The sequence below is a fragment of the Anthonomus grandis genome, chromosome 4, assembly GCF_022605725.1.
Source record: "Anthonomus grandis grandis chromosome 4, icAntGran1.3, whole genome shotgun sequence".
Taxonomy (NCBI): domain Eukaryota; kingdom Metazoa; phylum Arthropoda; class Insecta; order Coleoptera; family Curculionidae; genus Anthonomus; species Anthonomus grandis.
The window spans coordinates 2876016-2896486 of record NC_065549.1 but is presented as its reverse complement, the minus strand read 5'-3'; the positions used below and the strand labels follow the sequence as shown (position 1 = coordinate 2896486).

At 35.1% G+C, this 20471-nt stretch overlaps 1 protein-coding gene across 4 annotated transcripts; it reads left to right on the top strand.

The window, feature by feature from the left end:
* The first annotated feature begins 410 nt into the window (after positions 1–410).
* LOC126735301 (adenylyl cyclase X E-like) lies at positions 411–17532 on the top strand. 4 transcript variants are annotated; one of them, XM_050439247.1, is made up of 21 exons: positions 411–571; positions 944–1075; positions 2002–2151; positions 3321–3689; positions 3785–3934; positions 3996–4108; positions 4171–4315; positions 4372–4511; positions 6492–6641; positions 6710–6836; positions 6891–7120; positions 7326–7532; positions 7590–7754; positions 7814–8060; positions 8245–8313; positions 13123–13266; positions 13320–13539; positions 13675–13838; positions 16582–16810; positions 16896–17009; positions 17065–17532. In XM_050439247.1, exons 2-21 carry the CDS (start codon positions 956–958, stop codon positions 17235–17237), a joined length of 3426 nt encoding a protein of 1141 aa, XP_050295204.1. In that variant the 5' UTR covers positions 411–571; positions 944–955; the 3' UTR covers positions 17238–17532. The 4 variants fall into 4 exon arrangements, with proteins under 4 accessions (XP_050295204.1, XP_050295206.1, XP_050295205.1 ...); XM_050439249.1 differs by having other exon boundaries at positions 917–1075; XM_050439248.1 differs by lacking the exon at positions 411–571 and adding an exon at positions 588–715.
* The last annotated feature ends 2939 nt before the right edge of the window (positions 17533–20471 follow it).

The following is a 20471-nucleotide window of genomic DNA, read 5'->3' as shown; positions in this document are numbered from 1 at the left end:
TTACTTCATTCCACTTAATAAACTTAAAACGTAAAAAAATTATCTATATTTTTATAATAAAAATTATTTATATTAACATTTTTTTAAATATGAATAAAACAACCAAATATATGAGCAATAAATAGCCTTTTATTTTTATGACAACAATGACAAATTTCAAAAAACAAACAAAATTCATGAGTGTAGCCAATACATGAGCAATAATTCATTTTAAAATGCTTTTTTTGTAATAATCTTTTGTAAATAATAAAAACTTATCAAATTCTTCTATATAGCCTCCCCCCATTGATTTCATTCAAATATCAAGTGTATTTAGCAAAAAACAATTGGGAATTACGAAAAAGATTAGAATCCCCAAAAAGATTAGCGAATATTAATCCTGAGACTACTTAAGGATTAGGTTTTGGTAACAAGATATCATCGCAGATTCCGCTATTTTAATTAAACCCCTGGTCTAATGCAGTATGCTCAATTTTTTGTGAATATTTGACAAGTTTCCGTTTGCCGCGATATGTTTGTTTCTAGTGATTAATAGTGCATTTTTTTGAGATTACTGTATATTTTCATATTGGTAAGTGGTTTTCTTATCTCAGTACTAGAAAATTCATAATGTATCCATGTGAAATATAGTTAAAACAAATCGTGCAAATCATTAAAAAGTTGATAAAAGAGGGCCTATTAAAGCCTTAAATTACCCTAAATTAAGTGACTAACGGTAAGCAAAAATGCTTTAGCCTTTTTATCATATTATCTCTATAATAATATCAAAACTATCCATCACTCACCTTGTAAGTTATAATTTTCATTTTTTTAAAAATATATTGGACATTCTACGGCAACCAATGGTCAAAGCTTTTTGAACGTTCAATTGCTGACGCACCAAGCAGTGTTGCCAATTTTTTTCTTTATTATACAGGGTGTAAAAAAAAAGTTTGACCTTCAGGTTGCGCAACAAATGGAAAGGCAAGTGTCGAGCACGATAAGTCTTATAAGCGACGATGACGACATCTTTGGAGGGACCAATCAAGACGCCGACACTTACGACGAAAAGAAATGGACTAGGGGACACTTAAGAGTAAGAATTTTGTACAACTACTATTTTTAGTAACACTAACTATTTTTGACAGTTGACACAAGGGGCGCATATTAAGGTGGTTATACACCACATGCTGCAGTCCGTGTTTCAAATAATTAAGATAATTGTAGATAATACGGGATGTATTACCCAAAAATTAATAGCATGATCTATTTCCAATCAGTTAAGTGCATTAGATAGACAAGGTTTTATCAAACGGTTGAATGTTGTCCCGACCGAGCCAATCAAGATTAAAATTATCAATATTTAATCGAAAATAGTAATGTTCTTGGAATTTTTCAAATCAAATGAATGCTTTCACGCGCAAAATAATGGGACGACGTACTGAAGTTCCCACTGTGATTCTTATTCGTAATTTCATTCAAAAATCGTCAGTGATTCCTAACAGTGGTGATATGGCTTGACGAGTTTATGCGGGATGGTTTTTTACCGCCGTACTTTAAAGCTTTATAAGGTGTGTGATAAGTGGCAAAACGTGAATTTGTACAGGGTGGTCTTAAGGAAGAGTAGTTCCGAGTAGCTGGTATTACGAATTTTTAAAATTTGTGTAAATATTTGATTGATTACATGCCATACTTCCAAAAAACGGGTTTCAAGATATACGGAAAGTAAAAATTAATCCTTGTTAAATGTAAAAATTTGACATTTGACATCTGTCAAAAGTGGACATCATTTTGGTCTAAATGAAATGCCATAAAAGAGCCATTTTAAATTGCCTATATCTCAACACCTGTTCGCCAAAAGTATGGCGTGCGAACCATCAAATTTTGTAGAATTTAAGAAGAAAATGTATTGACATTCCATTTAATGATTTTTCGGAATGCATGGTCTTAGTAGATCAGCAAAGGACCACCCTAGTACTTATACATAAATGACATATTAAATCGATCTTTCCATTATTTCAGTCCCAATTTAAGACGCTGGAACTGTACCACCTGTTCAAAAAATACACAAACAAAATCTTCTTCGGATACTTTTCGCTGTTTTTAATTCTGACGTTCCTGCTGTTCACCGGGCATGCGATAGTGCTTATCGCGGTTACAAGTGGCGATACGGTAAGTAGCGCCTGTTTTAATTTTAATAATGAGACAATTACTGTTCCGGCTTGCATTGTGACGCATAATTATTAAACATAATAATACATTGGCAACAACGTAGATAGTACATAGTTTGTTTTTAATTTATTGGGCGTGGCATAAACATGACAGGGCGCCCGCCATTTTGAATGTTGATACCAAATGGGTGGTCAGTAATGTGACGTTGCCAACTTACGTCATATTTCTTTAAAACGTCGAAGTACTGACTATTGTGCGGCGACTTCAATTTGTTTTTTACCGAAAGAACGTAGAAGACGCATTTTTTTGACTATTTTTTGATTCCTATTGTCTTTTTTTGAACCTCAAACATCAAATTTTTATGATTGATCCGAAATGCAGGCCGACACTGACAACCGAGTGACAACAAATGAGTGACAGTTGACAAGCAAAATTTGACAGAACGCTGCGTCTTAGCAAGGGGTCAATTTTCGAGTAAAAATTTAAGCGCTGTTGCCTAGCTGTGTTCTTCGGCTACGTGATAAGGTAGATTGTAAGAAAAACTATTTTATTACGATTAACGAAAAAAATGGTTTCTTCTATTCGATGTGTTCATCAAATTTATCACACACTCTCTAAATACCAACAGCCATTTTTTGATGTAGGTGATTTTTTTCAGACTAAATATTTTCGAAAACTATTATGTACGCCACTGCTTTCTGGTAAAATAAAACTATTTTAATAGACCCCATTCATTTTAGGACAAATTTGATTTCTTGACTTTTTTTCGTTCGACATGCGATTGCCGCAGAAAAAGAAACTGTTTTTTTTTTCAAATTATTTATTTATTTTCTAAACATATACATTATTTTACCATTGAATTAAAAAAAAACAATACGTAAACATTGAATGTCATTTTTATCAAAACTCATTAAGAAGGTACACTGACAAATGACAGATGTGACATGAAATTTGACACAACCAAACGCTTTGCCACAAAGACAAGTTTCGGGTAAAATTTGAACGCTGTTGCCAAGCCGACTATATTATAATAAGGCAGATCTTTAGAAAAATACCCACTTCATTTCACTTAACGAGCTTAAAACATCAAAAAATTATCCCAGTTTCTTTAATACGATTCAAATAAACATATATACTTTTAACTTTATTAATAATAGTGTACATTTTAGCAACAACTAAAAATCCTCTTGCCAGACCTATTGGTATACACACTGGTGAGCGTTCACTCACTAGTGGGGCTCGTCATCTTAGAAATAGTAAAAAAACGCTCCACCAGATGGGATTACTTCTGCGTGATCGCCTTCCTGGTGATTTTCGTGGCGAACTTTTTCCCGCCCGTTTACCATGATCTGATGGGGACAGATCTGACCTGTACGTACACGCCTGCGTACTCGTTTCTCATAATCATCGCCTGCTACATCTTTCTCGGGATAGAAAAGGGATTTGTGGCCGCCATCTTGGGCACCGTGGTCTCCACCGCGCATGTGCTCACCCTAATTTTCGTCAGTTACAGGGAGTCCCACATGAAAACCGCTAGAGTAAGTATTCAAGACGTGAATTAAATTTAACAAAAGTTTGGCATGAAAATTGAATTTTTAGTAATACCAGTCAACGTGTACGACATAAATTTCAGGTTTTTTCAGATGTCATCTTCTTGATATGTTTCAATGGCCTCGGGATCTATTTTAGATATCTCAACGAAATAGTGCAGAGGAAGAGTTTTTTGGACAGGAGGGACTGCATAGTTAATACCCTTCAGCTAAAGCATGAAAAAGAACAAGAAGTAAATGGAAATAAACATTTTTTTTAATTTCTTATTTTTATTAAGCGAGTTTTGCTTATAGGAGCAATTAATGTCGAGTATCATACCGGCCCCCCTAATAGATAAGGTGAAGCAGAGCTATTTGAGAAGCCAAGAGAACTATAGGTTAACTGGGAAAATTGGGGTCGAAAAAACGTAAGTTAGTTTACAGAATATACAGTAACAGCTTGAGTAAATTATTACTTGTATTATTTAAGCAACGACCTATTAGAAATACATGAAGGGGTCACAATCCTATTCGCGGATATCGTCAACTACACCGTAATGACCAAAATGCTAAACATTAACGCGTTACTCGAAGTACTCAACGAACTCTTCGGAAGGTTCGATCATGCCTCGGAAGTACGAATGATTCATTTTATTTATTTATTAGTGACTAACCCTATATGGGATTGCAGAAACTCAACGTAATCCGGATAAAATTCTTGGGCGACTGCTATTATTGCGTATCTGGACTACCACCCACCCCTCCAAAGAATCCCGCCGAGGCCTGCGTAGATTTGGGGTTGAAAATGATCCAAATAATTGCCGATGTCAGGTGAGAATTTCAGGAGATTTTTTTGAAAGTTGTTGTTATTTGTAGCCTGTCCAAGTGTTAAGAACCAACGGTTACTGTCAAAAATGTCAAATGACGTCACGGTTGAAGCTATCGCTTAGATGGAATGTTTTAATGTTGTGATCGATCGGTTATTTGCTTATAACATGTACATGTATATTCTGTGATGCTGTATTGTGCACATGGATGTTGTTCTTAAAACTTCATTAGTCTTTTGGATGGAGTTTGCACAAAGCCCACTTGTGGTTTTACACTTCGCATACTTTAATATTGGGCCTAATACATTTTTGTATATTTTGGCAAATATACATAATATTATAGAAGTATTTTGTTTATTTATACAATGCGTTTTTCGATTTTTTTATTTGTCAGATGTCAACCGCTATAACTTTCCTCCTAAGCAGGGTTACTGGCGGTTAAACCGATGACGTCATTTAACGCCTCTCGGTAAATACCAAATATCACTTGTATGAAACGGTATTTACTTTTGGTTTTAACCACCCCTCACTTGGACAGGCTATTGTTTACATTGTCAATGTCATCTGTCAATGTCATTTGTCTAGACTAAACTGAATAATTCCTCCATTGTTGCAAGTTCTCAATTTATATGGTAAGGCATTGACTAAATCATTAACGGATTAACCCTCAAGCCTTGTCCTCGTCTTTCTAAAAGATATTTATCGGAATAAACATATAAATTCCGTCCGTACCATAACGCTGTTGCCAACTGATGTATGCACGAATGATCATCACACAAGCTGACAACCATGCTGCCTCGCATTGTAATGTAAATGTAAACATGATCTGTTTAGGCTAAGCTTAAATAAATAAGTGACTGTTTTCAGTTATTGAAATTCTAGCGTAACCGTTTACTAGATCCTTAGCTGATTAACCTCAAGCCTTGTCCTTGTCTTTCCAAAGGTTAATGGGACAAACATAAAAAAATCTGTCCTTAGCATAACACTGTTGCCAACTGATGAATGAAATAGAAACTCACGTTCCTTGAAGTGTCAATGTCATGTGCCTAGAATAAACCGAAATAATTAAGACATTGTTGCCAATTTTGAAATTATAGCGTAACCATTTACTACATCCTTAGCTGATTAACCTCAAGCCTTGTCCTTGTCTTTCCAAAGGTTAATGGGACAAACATAAAAAAATCTGTCCTTAGCATAACACTGTTGCCAACTGATGAATGAAATAGAAACTCACGTTCCTTGAAGTGTCAATGTCATGTGCCTAGACTAAACCGAAATAATTAAGACATTGTTGCCAATTTTAAAATTATAGCGTAACCATTTACTAGATCCTTAGCTGATTGACCTCAAGCCTTGTCCTTGTCTTTCCAAAGGTTAATGGGACAAACATAAAAAAATCTGTCCTTAGCATAACACTGTTGCCAACTGATGAATGAAATAGAAAGTCACGTTCCTTGAAGTGTCAATGTCATGTGCCTAGAATAAACCGAAATAATTAAGACATTGTTGCCAATTTTGAAATTATAGCGTAACCATTTACTAAATTCTTTGCTAATTAAGTTCAAGCCTTAAAAAAATTCAGTCCTTACCATAACATTGTTGCTAACTGACGTATATATGAATAATCATACAAATTGACAATGCTGCGCCACGTTCCTTGAAATATCAAGGTCATCTGTCTAGCCTAAACTTAAATAATTATGCCATTGTTACCAGTTTCAAATTTCTAGCCTAATCATTTACTTAATCCTTAACTGATTAACCCCAAGCCTTGTCCTTGTCTTTCCAAAGGTTATTGGGGACAAATTAAAAAAAAAAGCCTGTACTTACCCTAACACTGTTACCAACTAATGCATACACGCATGATCAAACAAACTGGCAACAATAGTTTCACGTTACTTGAAGTGTGAATGTCATTTGTCAATTGCAACGCCCTCTGTGACGCTATTGTCATATTTTCTTAATGCGGTGTTGCAATTTTTAGGGAAAAAAATAATTTAACAATAGATATGCGTATTGGGATACATACGGGGCGTATTATAAGTGGCATCATAGGAAAAGTAAAGTATCAATTCGACGTCTGGTCTAAAGACGTGGATATCGCCAATAAAATGGAGAGTGAAGGAGTGGCGGGGTAAATAGTTTGTTTTTTTTTTTTGTTGAGAAATTTGAATGTAAATGATTCTTTTGATACGTTTTTAGTAAAGTTCATATAACGAATGTAACAAAGGACTTTTTGGAAAAACCTTACGATATCGTGGCTACCGATAAGGGAGATACCGTTGCGCAATTCAAGCAACACAACTTAAAAACTTTCCTAGTTTCACCGGTGAGTATCAACAATTCGAGTGTTTCTTAAAAATTTAATTAATACTTGAAACAGATAATGGACTACACAGAAAATAATTCACCAAACGGGAGCATTTCCGACTGCGATCCAGAGTCCACGGTTGTACCTCCATATAATGCCAGACCCTCAATATTTCGAAAAAATGGTACTTTACCGATCCTAAGTCACCTCAACCATCATCAGGCAGAAACGATGCCTCAAATAAACGTAGAACAACGACCCACTTTGACGATTATTGAGAGCAATAACTTAGATCACGACAGGTATGTATTATATCATAGCGTGGCGCCATCTAGTATTAAAATGACGCGGCGAGTTCAGGCGCATCCACCGTGGCGCCATCTGTGATTTTTTTTTACATTAATTTGTCATTATCATTAGTCCGGGCAAAACGGTGATAAATTTGGCAGTGATAAAAGTGTTAGTCCAAGCAAATTTGGAGAAAATTTGATTTTTTTTTAATTCTAGGAGAAGCAATGTTGATCAAAGAAGGACGACGTTATACCAAAGGAGAGCGAGTAAATATCGCGTAAACGAGGATAGAAGATACACGGCCGATTTTAAAAGAAGAACCGCCTTCATGGGTACTAATTTCAAAAGATACGTGGAGAGATCCGCCATCGTCGATAAAGAAATGGAAAAAACCATTAATAATATCTCTTTCTCAAAAAAAGAGTGAGTGAAGTAATTAAATTAAATTCTTAAAATTTCACATTGTCATATGTTTTTTAGCCAGTACATAAGAGACAAAGACATCAGCAGCCTGCTAATATTTAAAGACAAAAAGAACGAGATGGAGTACATCAAAATGAAAGATCCGATTTTTAAGTACTACGTCTTAAGTCAAGTGGTGCTGGTAATCTGCGTTTATCTCATTCAAAATTTGACGTTAGACAGGTGCTTTTTTGCATTTATATTAAATTTCTCAAAAATTGGCAATTGTTTTTCGATTTCAGCACAGCCTGGCTAAGATACGAGTTTATAATAACCCAGTTAATTCTGGTACTCATTCTGCTGCCAAGTACCTGGACCTACTATTTGTACCTGAAGTTTTATACGAAATATAGCGATATTTTACCTAGGAATGGTGTTGTGAGATTCTTTTATAAGTCTTCCAAGTTTATCACTTATAATTTCTGGGCCAGGCTTCTCATTTATATTATCGTGTGGCTCCTCTTTTTGTCATGTGTATTTTTAGAAGTGGTAAGAGAAACAAATACGCATTTTAATACAACATAAACTAATCTTAATAACACGAAAACATACCAGGATTGTACATTTAAAACATCCTGAGAAATGCCATATATTCCAGCAATATATAGCTACCCTTGAAGTGACTTTGTGTTTTTAGAAACTAAGATTCAAATTAAACAAACGGTTTTTTTAGCATTTTTGCCACGTAGAAGTCCTAGATGACCCGGATGTAACGAAAGAGGGCCACTGTATGGTACCATGGGTAAGTTTTTTATATAATATCTCATCTGATCTTTGATCATGAGGCCGTATTATGTTCCTTTCTTCTAAGTGAAAAAAAGTGCGGAAGGTTGTTCACTAGAAAAAAATTCTGTAAAAATGTTTTTGAGTCAACTTTCCCCATGGTGACAATTAGGGAAAAAAGGAGAAGACCCTGGTATAGCAGGGGTCTATTAGCTTCTGGTAAAAATCTTCGGTGTTTGCACTCCATAAGAAAGTTTGCCCTGGAAAACTCCAAATTCATATCCTACTTTAATAGATATCGCAAAATTTACCGCGATACAGTGAAATTGGCAAAAACCTTATGCTACTCAAGTAAAATAAACCAATCAAGAAATAAGTCTAGAGAGTCTTGGAAAATTGTTAATGACTTACGAGGCGAACGTGGGAACCCTTCTGTTTCTAATAGCACGGTGTCGGCCGAAACACTTAATCATTTTTTCCAGGGTTTTGCTTTGGGTCCATCAATATTATTGCCTCAGTCTGTTAGAGATCCGCGCTCATACTTACACAACATTAAGGTGCCTAAAACATTTTTCTTTAGACCAACAGATTCTAGTGAAATAATGGAAGCTCTATCCTCAATGAAAAATAAGAACTCCTCTGGATGGGATGGGCTGTCACTAAAGGTCCTAACAGCGCTACCGCTACCAACCCTTGATTCTTTGGCTGAGGTGTTAAATGTTTCACTTTCAAGTGGGTCCTTTCCACATTTACTCAAGGATGCCTTGATTATACCATTATTTAAGGGTGGAAACTATGATGACCCATCAAAATATGGGTCTGACATAGCCCTGCTTCCCGCGCCTGGAAAGCTTGTAGAAAGATTGGTAAAAACTAGGATGATGGAATTTCTGAAACGGCATAATATTCTTAACCATCAGCAATTTGGATTCCGGACGAAACTGAGTACATCGGATGCTATTTTCAATTTTTTGGAGAGTCTGTACAGGGTGACCCAATAAAACTGTTCCTCGGCCATATCTCGGGAACTGTTCGTAAAAAAAATAAAAAAAATAAAAAATTATTAGGTAAATCGGTCATGAAAAATCGTTGGAAAATATTTTCAAGTTATAAAAATTACCACCAGAGAGCGTAATTGCCATCTTAAATTTTAAAATTGCATTTTTCTTTAAATTTCGCATAACAACCAAATTTTTTTTTTTTACATTTTTAAAGAGAACCAGGTTATCTATGATTTTCGTAAAATAAAAAAATCAGCCATTTCAAAAACAAAGATGGTGGAGCGCGTTCAGTTGTTTTTGCAATAACTTGCTTTAACTTCTTAACGGTTTGACCGATTTTAACAAATTTGGTATCGTTGAAAAGAGCATTCCTTGGGCAATAAGAATCAGCCAAAATATAGTTGATTTAGTTGAATCCTTTTCCGCCTGGGGGCTAGCTTTGACACCATCACCCAAAATCCTAAAAAAATCAAAAAAATCAAATGGAATGATATGACTTTTTCTTTATGAAAAAGTAGCCAAATAACATCCAAAGAGGCCAGTGAAAACCGTTTGTCAAAATGTCTTTCCTAACCGCAAATATTGGCAAAAAAAAAAAGGAAAAAAAACGCATCCCGAACGTAATAAGTCACTTTAATATTATAGGTAGGACTTGGAAAATGAAACAAATGAAACATGAAAGGAACAAGAAAGTGATCTAATGGCGACCTTATCCTTAATCCTTCCCTAGAGATAAAAATCAAGGCAGGTTAAATCGGGAGACCTAGAAATATTCATTAAGTTTTAATACGTGTGCAATTATAAACAGAATCATTCCAAATAGGCAACGTCTAAAGATTCTTGTGTTAAATACTTGCCTTGGCGCCCAAGGGAATAGGCATCCTCTTCCGATCCAACGGTCACGAGATATGGCCGAGGAACAGTCTTATTGGGTCACCCTGTACATGGGGTTGAATGCTGGGGAGAGTGCGGCGGCGGTGTTCTGTGACTTATTTAAGGCGTTTGACTGTGTAAGTCACAGAATACTGTTTTTGAAGGTGGTAGACAATGGTACAGTGAAAACATCTTGTCGGACTTGCATTGTCTTATTTATTTAATGTAACACGACGTTTCGGTTGGTAAGTATCTTCAACCGTTATCAAGTGTAAACTGACTTCAAAAACAGATTGGATAACCGGTACGGACCCGGAACCAGCAACCTATTTAGAGGCTTTGAAAAAACCAAGATAAAGATGATCAAGGAGGAGGAGCACATCAGATTCCTGCGAGAGACGTCAATGTCATTCCTACTGGTCTACGCCTCAAAACCGCTATACCAGGTGGAAGATCAGAACGTATTCTTGAACGTGCCAGTATGGAGCTGCTGCGATCTCAACTTAGCTACCACCGTTGGAAGAAAGCACAAATAGAAATAAAAAAAGTTACATTGGAGGAAGACTATCAACCAATCTTTAACAAAATAGACTTAGCTTGCCAGAAACTAAGAGAAAAGCTAAGAGCAGGCCACCTTTCAAAACTCCAAAACCTTAAATCCAGACGAACCAACAGGACTCAACCAGCACCAACCTCTAACCTCTCCGCCACCTTCATTAATGTGTCAAAAAGAACCCTTACCGATGCTGAACAAAAGGTGTTAAACAGAGGACTAAACTTCGCCATATCCTCAAAACCATCCTTTATAGACATAGTGTCTTCAGTAGAATCAATCCACCTACCACGTCCTGAGGCCGATGAATTTCGACACGAGGTAAGGGTTGCTCTGGACTCACTTAAAAAACAAAAACCTTCGCATAACATCAGCAAAGAAGAGGAAACAGTTCTCAGGAATCTCAAAAGTGAAAAGAACATCAAAATTCTTCCTGCAGATAAGGGCAATGCAACTGTGATTATGGACCTGGAAATCTACGAAAACAAGGTTGAGGAAGTTTTGAACAAAGGCGAATACAGGCTACTATCTAAGGATCCGACGACAACCATAGAAGGTCGAATTTACAGAGCACTTAAAAAGTACTCCTCAACATTGTCGGATGCGGTACGCTTTAGGCTGACACCACATTATAGCAAAACTCCACACCTATACGGACTACCCAAGATTCATAAGGAGCAAATGCCTCTGCGGCCCATCACGAGCTCTAGAAATTCGCCGACATCAGAACTCTCGAAATTCCTTTTGGAGATCATTAGACCGATCCAGGGAAATGCAGCGTCTTTCGTGCTAAACTCTGCCCACTTTGTAGACCCTCTTGGAGGGATCGAAATCGAGATCAGTGACAGATTGGTGAGTTTTGATGTCGAAAGTCTCTACACCAATGTACCCATAGGAGAGTCTCTTAACATCATCCGAGACAAACTAAGCAAGGATGCAGCTTTCTCAACTCGGACCACACTGCCTCTGGACGGGGTGATGGAACTTTTGGAGATCTGTCTTCGTAATTCTTAAGTCAGTTTACACTTGATAATGGTTGGAGATACTTACCAACCGAAACGTCGTGTTACATTAAATAAATAAGACAATGCAAGTCCGACAAGATGTTTTCACAGAATACTGCTGCAGAAGCTAGAAATCTATGGATTCAGAGGAGTTGCTCTCGACTGGTTTCAATCTTACCTATCTGGAAGAACACAAAGGGTATTCTTTGACAATGATATGTCATCCTGTCTGGATATGGACGCTGGTGTGCCCCAGGGTTCTGTTCTTGGACCAATATTGTTCCTGCTATATGTCAATGATATCTCTCAAATTCCAATTAGGGGCAAATTTACTATCTTTGCGGATGATACAACATTACTTTGGCATGACACTGACACCAAGAGATTAAGGAATATCGTTGATGAAGATTTAATTCTTGTAAAGTCATGGTGTGAATCTAATAGATTAACTTTTAATATTTCTAAAACTAATATTTTAACTTTTAAATGTAACCTTGGAACTGTCACTTTGCAAAATGAAACAATAAGTCCATCTGAAACATGCAAATTTTTGGGCCTGACGATTGATAAGCAATTCTCCTCTTTATTAGGGAAGTTATCATCCAACTGTTATGCTATTAGAGTAATAACACATTCTCTGGGACTTGATGTAGCCAAAATTGCCTACCATGCTCTTATTGAGTCTTATCTGAGATACGGTATTGTGTTTTGGGGTGTGTGCTCTCAGTATTTGTTCAGCTCTCTATTTATTTTGCAAAAAAGAGCCATGCGCTACATGTGTGCAGCTCCCTTTCGTAGCCCCTGTAGGCCATTATTTTTAAAACACTCTGTCCTGACATTCCCATGCCTTTTTATTTTAGAGACTGTTTGTCTTATCCACAAAAAATATCGCCATCAGCTTGGCTCCCCCCTCCTCGGGTTACAATCTCCGAACAACCTTCTCTTTACCTCTGCCTATCCCGAAAAGTGAGCAGATTAAGTCCTCTTTTGTGTACGGAGGCAGAGGGCTTTTTAACCACCTACCCCTTTATATATATACTTTATATATATAAATTGTGAAAAACGTTTTAGGAAAAATATAAAGAAACTCTTGCTTGCTAAAGCATTTTATTCTGTAGACGAGTTTTTAAATATAATTTTTTGACAGTGAAGAGTTTTGCGCAGCGTAATGTGAATTCTTACTACCCTTTCTTTGGGTGTCTTCTATATTCTATGTATGTAAGAATTGTTAAAATTTTTATATTTTTGTAAAAGATTATGTTGTCAACTATCTTTAAGATTTTATATAATGCTTTGTTAACAACAGATGATGTTACGTAATAATAAAGCTATTTTTGACTTTGACATTCCCAAACAAAAAAGGGTGTTATGTACACTGTCTATATATATATTTTTAGCATATTACAGAATCCTGCGCTCTAGCCCTCGTAATGACCTTTTTATTCCTAAAAATTTTCATTTGGATGAAACTGTTATGCGCAGTGCTGACAACTGTGGCCTACAGCTGTTGCGTCATGTTTTACGTGAACCCTATATATAAGGTACATGAAACATATATAAAACAGTGAAAAAAAAATTATATAATAATTTTTAGTACAGCGAAACGTTCAATCCGTACCTGGAGCCCCAGTTCGCTCACATAATGCAAGTGATTTTTTTGACGGTTACTTTGCATTTGATTGACAGGCAAACGGACTATATGAACAGGTTGGACTTCTTATGGACCTCTAAACTATTGGAGGAGAAGAGGAAGGCTAATGAACAACAGGCGGTCAACACTAATATGTTGTGTAATATTTTACCGAAACACGTTGGTAAGTCTAGGAAGCAAAAAGGAATTTTGTACTTTGAAATCATATTGTAAGAAAACTATGACTTTCATAGTCATAATTTCCACAGTTTTATGACTCCATTGGAAGGTCGTACTTCTTATAGTTCCTTTTTTCCAGCAAAAATTTACTTAGACGTTAACAAAGAACTAAACGATCTCTATTACGAAACACACAGTCACGCCGCCGTCATGTTCGCCTCCATGATATACCACGAAGACTGTATGGAACACGAAATGTCATTTTTACAACTTATGAACGAATACATCACCATCATTGATACTGTAAGTTATAATAGAATAGAATGTTTATTTCCTTTTTAAAGTAATGTCCAAAAGCTAGAAGTAGCTTATCGGGAACCTGTACACAATATTAACGTTCCTAGGATTACACGTTTTTTTTTCAACCCAAAAAGTTAGCATAATTATTACAATGTCAAGCCATTACATATATCTTTTTATACTCTTTCAAATTTAATAAAAATTATTCTATGCACTACTATTATGAAACGCATTTGGCAATGGTACATCGATTTTATTGCTCATCGAAAATGGCACATTCATTGTTTGAAGATGCTGATTTAGCCATAAATGAAGTTTTGATAAACCTTTTTTGACTTACCCCTGACTAAAATAACTGTGTCATCGGCATAGCATATATACAGATAAACAGTCGATTTCTCGTACAGCTTTGAACAGATCATTTTTAAAAAGCGCATATAAAACTGGCCAATGTCGTGCATTATTTATCTTTACTCTATGTTCTTTTTGTTAAATAGGACTTAAAAAGGTTATATACAATACCTCTGATTCAATATTTCCTACTTTTTTCAATAAAATTGGGTGAGGTACAGTATCAACCTTATTCAAAGAAAAGCCGTTTTCCAAGGAACAATTTGATATCAGATTTGAGGCTTTTGGAATAAATTTCTAGTTTCCATTTTTTTAAATTGTTCTTGAACATTTAAAAAAAAATGATTCTGAGTGGAAAATTTGAGTATAGAGTTTTCACTTAAAGAAAACGTAATTTTCAAGGAACAATTTCATATATATGAACCATTTTTGTAAGTTGAATAGTTTCTGAGCTAGAGCCAGTTTTGCTCTCCACGGTCCAATGTCCACCAAATTTGAGGTTTCTTGAAACAAATTCAGTTTTTATTTTTGTTTATTGTTCTTGGACATTTTGGCATGGCTTTGGGTAAAAAATGTTATTCTGAGTGGAAAATCTGCTTAACTAGAATACTTGGCTTCAGGATATTTTTTTTTCTCTAAATTTTTTACTTTTTCAAGGATCACTCGGAAACTTTTTGACTTATCTAAATGGATTTTTCACTCAAAGAAAACGTGTTTTCCAGGGAACAATTTCACATATCAACCATTTTTTTGGATCTAATAGTTTTTGAGTTAGAGCTAGTTTTGTTCTCCAAGGTCCAATGCTTATCAGATTTGAGGTTTTTGGAACAAATTGTGATAAATAGTATGAATATTATGTGAACATAGATAGATGATAGATCTAGATATTAGATGAATATTATGTGAACAATTTGATTATGAGTAAACAATTGGTTTAATTAGAACACTTGATTGCAGGTTAATTTTTCCCTTTAAATTTGTTAGTTTTTCAAGGATCACTTAGAAACTTTTTGAGGTATCTAAATGGAGTTTTGACTTAAAGAAAACGTATTTTTCAAGGAATAATTTCATATATGAACGATTTTTGTAAGTTGAATAGTTTCTGAGCTAGAGCTAGTTTTGCCCTCCAAGGTCCAATGTCCACCAAATTTGAGGTTTTTGAAACAAATTTAGTTTTTATTTTTGTTTATTATTCTCGGACATTTTGAGCTTAAAAGCCATTGAAGATACTTTTATAATTCCTCTACTGTATTATAGTGGACACTCTATAGATGAACTCTATATACAAAATTTGATTCTTGAGTAAAAAATTTGCTTAACTAGAACATTTGGCTTTAGGGCCAATTTTAATTTTAATTTTTTTGTTTTTCAAGGATCACTTGGAAACTTTTTAATTTACCTGAATGAAGTTTGCACTCAATGAAAACGCGTTCCCAGGGAATAATTTCATATATGAACCATTTGCGTAAGTCTAATAGTTTCTGAGCTAGAGCTAGTTTTGCCCTCCAAGGTCCAACGCTCGAAGCTATAGAAGATATTTTATTATTCCTTCACAGCGTTATAGAGGCCACTTTACACATAAAATCTATGTTACAATCGATTGTATCAACAACCAAATAATTATCCAGGTTAAAATTCAAATATATGGTTAAATTTAAATTAGCAATAACAATTCATCAACATATATGTATGGACTTAACTCCCTGCATAGACTTAAATACCTAAAAGCGACTAAACTATCAAATATGCAACTTACAACTTTCAACTTACAACAAGTAGGAAGTACCGCTTCAAACTTGGGCATATTTATTTTTATCAGGTGTTAATAAGCGTTTGCTGAAATTTGAAATGAATACAATTTCATTTTATTTATTAAGTTTATCAATGTCTATTTCGCTCTTTATTGTTATAATAGACATAGTATCCCAATGTTTCACCAAAATATCACCCTTGCAACAAACTTTATTTTGTTCTGATACTATGTCTTTTATTTTAATAATTTATTCTTTCATTACTCGGTTGTCCTTCTTAAACCTCGTTTTTAAATGTCCTCATTATTTTTCTTTTGCCCTTTATGCTATCCGGCGTAAAACTTTACATCATTTACTTGTTCCCGAATTTCCAGTTTAAAGTCCGTTATAGATTAAATTAAATCATAATAAATTCGATTACTCATATTACCAAGACTTCTTTACGAACTCTCGTGTACAGTCATCACGTAAACAAAAAATTTTATTTTTCCTAAAAAATGCCCGGACTATAATGTTATTTTCGTTGTCCGGTGACGTCATCATAGGACCTTTACCATTAGGCTTATAGTACGGGCAAATTGGGGAAGAAAAGATCTTTCAACCGAGATTGATCGGGTGCACTCATTTCCATGGTCATTTTGTAGTTGATTAATCGGAAAGAGTTTTCGAAAGTGGAAAAAATAAAAATAGCGAAGTGGACATACATGGCCGCCTGCGGACTGACCGTACCAGGTGAAAACGAAAATGTAGGCCGCCTGGTGGAGACCCATCACACCAGCAGCACCTTGGAGATCTTACTGAATTTCGCCACCACGATGTTCAAAGAGTTTAGGGAGCATAACACCTCGTTTACCCAAATACATTTGAGAATAGGTGAGTGCCAAGGTGTCCTAACAATACCGTACACTCTTTGTTGCCATATGGTACGAAAAGTAGTGGGAAATTGATCAATTTTTAGGTATAAGCCATGGACCGATCGTTGCAGGGGTGGTGGGCTCCAAGAAACCTTTATACGATATTTGGGGGGATGCGGTCAATATGGCTTCGAGAATGGATAGTACCGGTAGTCCTGGTAAGTAAAAATCGCAGTAGATGCATTTTTGTTTTAATGAAAATGATTTTTTCAGGCGAAATTCACATTCTGGAAAATACTGCTCATGAAATTGAAAATTTGGGGTACGAGTGTATACCGAGAGGTAAACGATTCGTGAAAGGGGTTGGGGAGGTGCCGACGTTTTATGTGAAATTGGACGAGAATTATAATTTGGTTCGTAGACGAAAATGCAGTATTACAAAGTGATTTCAGATTCTGTTGATGCAAAAATTGTACTGATTAATTTAAGACAATTTTATGGGACCCCTTGTATATTTTGCAATAAGATAAAAGGTATCCTTACAAGTACAAGTTCAACCCTGTACAGTGATTTTTAATACAAACTTTAATAAGACATCCGGTACATATTCCTACTCTAGGCTAAATCTAAGCAAGCACCAAAGAAATTTGTACTATTTACATACTATTAAGGTTATATTATGTATTAATTTATTTTTTAATGTATGTGTGTATATAGATTTCCAATAAATTTAAGGAGTAATTTGTGTCATTTTTAAGTCGAATCAAGTGGACATTACGAGCCAGAAAAAATTTAAAAGAGGTACGAACCCAATTTGAGAAAGTGTGTCTCGACAAAGTGGATTTATAGGTGGCCTCCATTAAGTTTAAGTGGGATTTATGGGTTTTTAAAGTGGGTGGGTTTTTAGGTAAAACAGACCAAGGGAAGAATAAAAAAAAGCCATTTTTTTTGTAAATCAAAATTAAAGAACATCCATTAAATTCCATCCAATCGGTCCAACTTAACCCTTTCAGTACTGACCTGTTTACTACCTATTATAACGTATGGACGGCTGCCTTTCACTGTGGCGGATAGACGGCTGTCATATATATAGGTTATATCATAATAGAAATGTTTCTATATTTTTATTATTATTTTTTTAATCGATTTAATAATAAAACGTTTAAATATTTATTACGAAAAGAAAAGCATACAAAAATTCTTGATATGAATGCAAAAAATACATAAGAGAACTAAAATTTTTCCAAATTCTATAGGACATTGCTTGTTTTAGTTGAAAATTTAATATTTGTCTTTGGTATGATAAACCTCGAAACATGGAACTATGCACAAACTTACGTTACACTCCCTGCACATATATCTGGAAGCCTTTCTCTTTTTTGGCCTAAAGTAGTTTGTGAACATACAACACATCTTCTTTGAGCTGTTTTGAGTTTTTCAGTACCTGGCACTAAGTTTGGAAAATGTCGCTCTCTTAATCTGGAATTTATTTCAGTGTACATCACTGTTGGTTTCTTCTCGTACCTATACCTAAAAATTTCAAAATATTTAGCTAAAATAGCGAAGAACGAGAAACAAACACTACTAGCCTTAGAAACATTTGGCGAATAACATTCAACTGGAACTTGGCAAGCGAAATTTGAGTGGTTTGCTTTGTGGAGTACATAGCATGAGCATTCAGCATACAAATGAACAAACAATTTCTGGTACCATTTAACTGTCTTACGTAGACAATCAATGCTGCTCATCATCATGTTAGAACGATCTACTGCTCCCATGTTTGCGTTATACTCAACCACACACAAGGGTTTTTTGACGTGTTCTTTTGTAGTCCTGTCGATTTTGTCAAGAGTAACCATTTCATTTTTATGCATTGTGGTTATCATTGTTACTTCTCGCCGATCCTTCCATTTTAAAACGAGACACTTGTCCGAACTCCTCCAGACAATGTCTCCTTTACTTAGTTTTTCATTAAATACATGCATATGCAATCTATTAAACCTTACAGTGCCACAGGAATTGGTTTTATGATCAAATAAGTAGCTTGAAAGTGCAGGACTGCTATAAAAGTTATCAGTAAAGACCGAATGACCTTTCTCTTGATAAAGCTGGACAACAATATTTCCAGAAATTTCTAAACCTGGAATGTTTTGTTCTGAAACGTAAGTGTCTTTCCCAATATAAACAATAAAATCGAGAAGGTATCCAGTCTCGCAGTCACATAAAACATAAAGTTTAATACCAAAGCGGTGGCGCTTGGTTCGAATAAATTGTTTAAAAGCTAAGTCTTCCCTTAAAAAGCACCATACTTTCATCAACAACTGGGTTTTGAAATGGGTAAAATTCTGATTTAAATTTTTGTTTAATAAGCTCTAGAACCTTTTCAACTTTAAACAAATGATTTGTTGTGTCTTGTTTTTCATTATTGGCAAAATGCAAATTTCTTAGGATCTGAAAATATCTCTCTCTTAAGATGTGTTTTTCAAAAACAGGAGAAAATAGCAAGGGATCCAAGGACCAATATTCCTTTACTTCTAATTTTTTATTTCTGGGCATTAGCATTGTAAGAGCAATAAAAGTAAAAAATTAATTTAAATTAAGTGCTTTCCAGTTTTTTTCTTTCTGTTGATCTGCATATCTATTGGTCTCTTGGATAACATATAGAGCAGTATCTTCAGTAAAAAGATTTAAAAAAAAATCTAATTCTGGCGAATTTTCGGTCAACGTCTGATTTTTTCCTCCACTATTTACTATATTATCGAATTCATGAAGCTGGGGTTCAAAATTTAAATTGGTCCATTTCAATGTGATGTCGCTGTAGTCAGGCATATCAGAAATATTTTCCCGTTCTTGTAAATTCTGTTTATCATCTTTTGGTCGTCTGCATCCCTTACCTCGTACTCCATGCTGTCATCACTCTCAGTTTCGCTTGGCAAGTATTCACTTCCACTGTCCATAAATGGATCATCGTCACTGTTCTTATCAGATAACTTACGTAACAAGTCTTTTATATATCTTGATGGACCTGGTTGCTGCTCGGACGACATCATAACCGCCTATGCACGCTATAAAAACTCAACTAAACGCACACTAAATACTAATCACTTTATTTATTTTTTTTTTTTTTTTTATTAATCACTTGTTTTTGTCTTGTGGATTCTGGAGAGAATTTTGCCTTATTTTTTTTTTGCTTTTGATTTACTTTTTGTTTTGTAGATTTTTTAGGGACAATTTTCAGTTGTATTTTCTATTTATTTGAATATTTAATTTACCTTACTGTATGTTTCGACGTTGTTGTAATTATTGAAATCTTATACTTTGTTTTTGCTATGAATACTCGGCTAGCAACAGCTGTGCTGAATCTCACCGAGTATAAAATAAATAAAGTCCTTTTTTTTTTTACATAGTCATACCGAACAAACCACTACCGAAATAACAACAAACAAACCCTTATTTCGGCAATTGTCGTATATTTCCGCTACTGTCATATATATCAGTCGCTCGGATGCCAGGTACCGATATATCGGTCAGCCGTTCATACTGCAAAGAAAATTTTAAACTTTGTCCTATATTTATGTCAGTCGTCTAAGGGGAGTGTTTATTATGATGTCATATATATCGGTCAGCCGTCCATGTGTCAATTTATTATCTGACATATATATATGACAGCAGTACCGCTG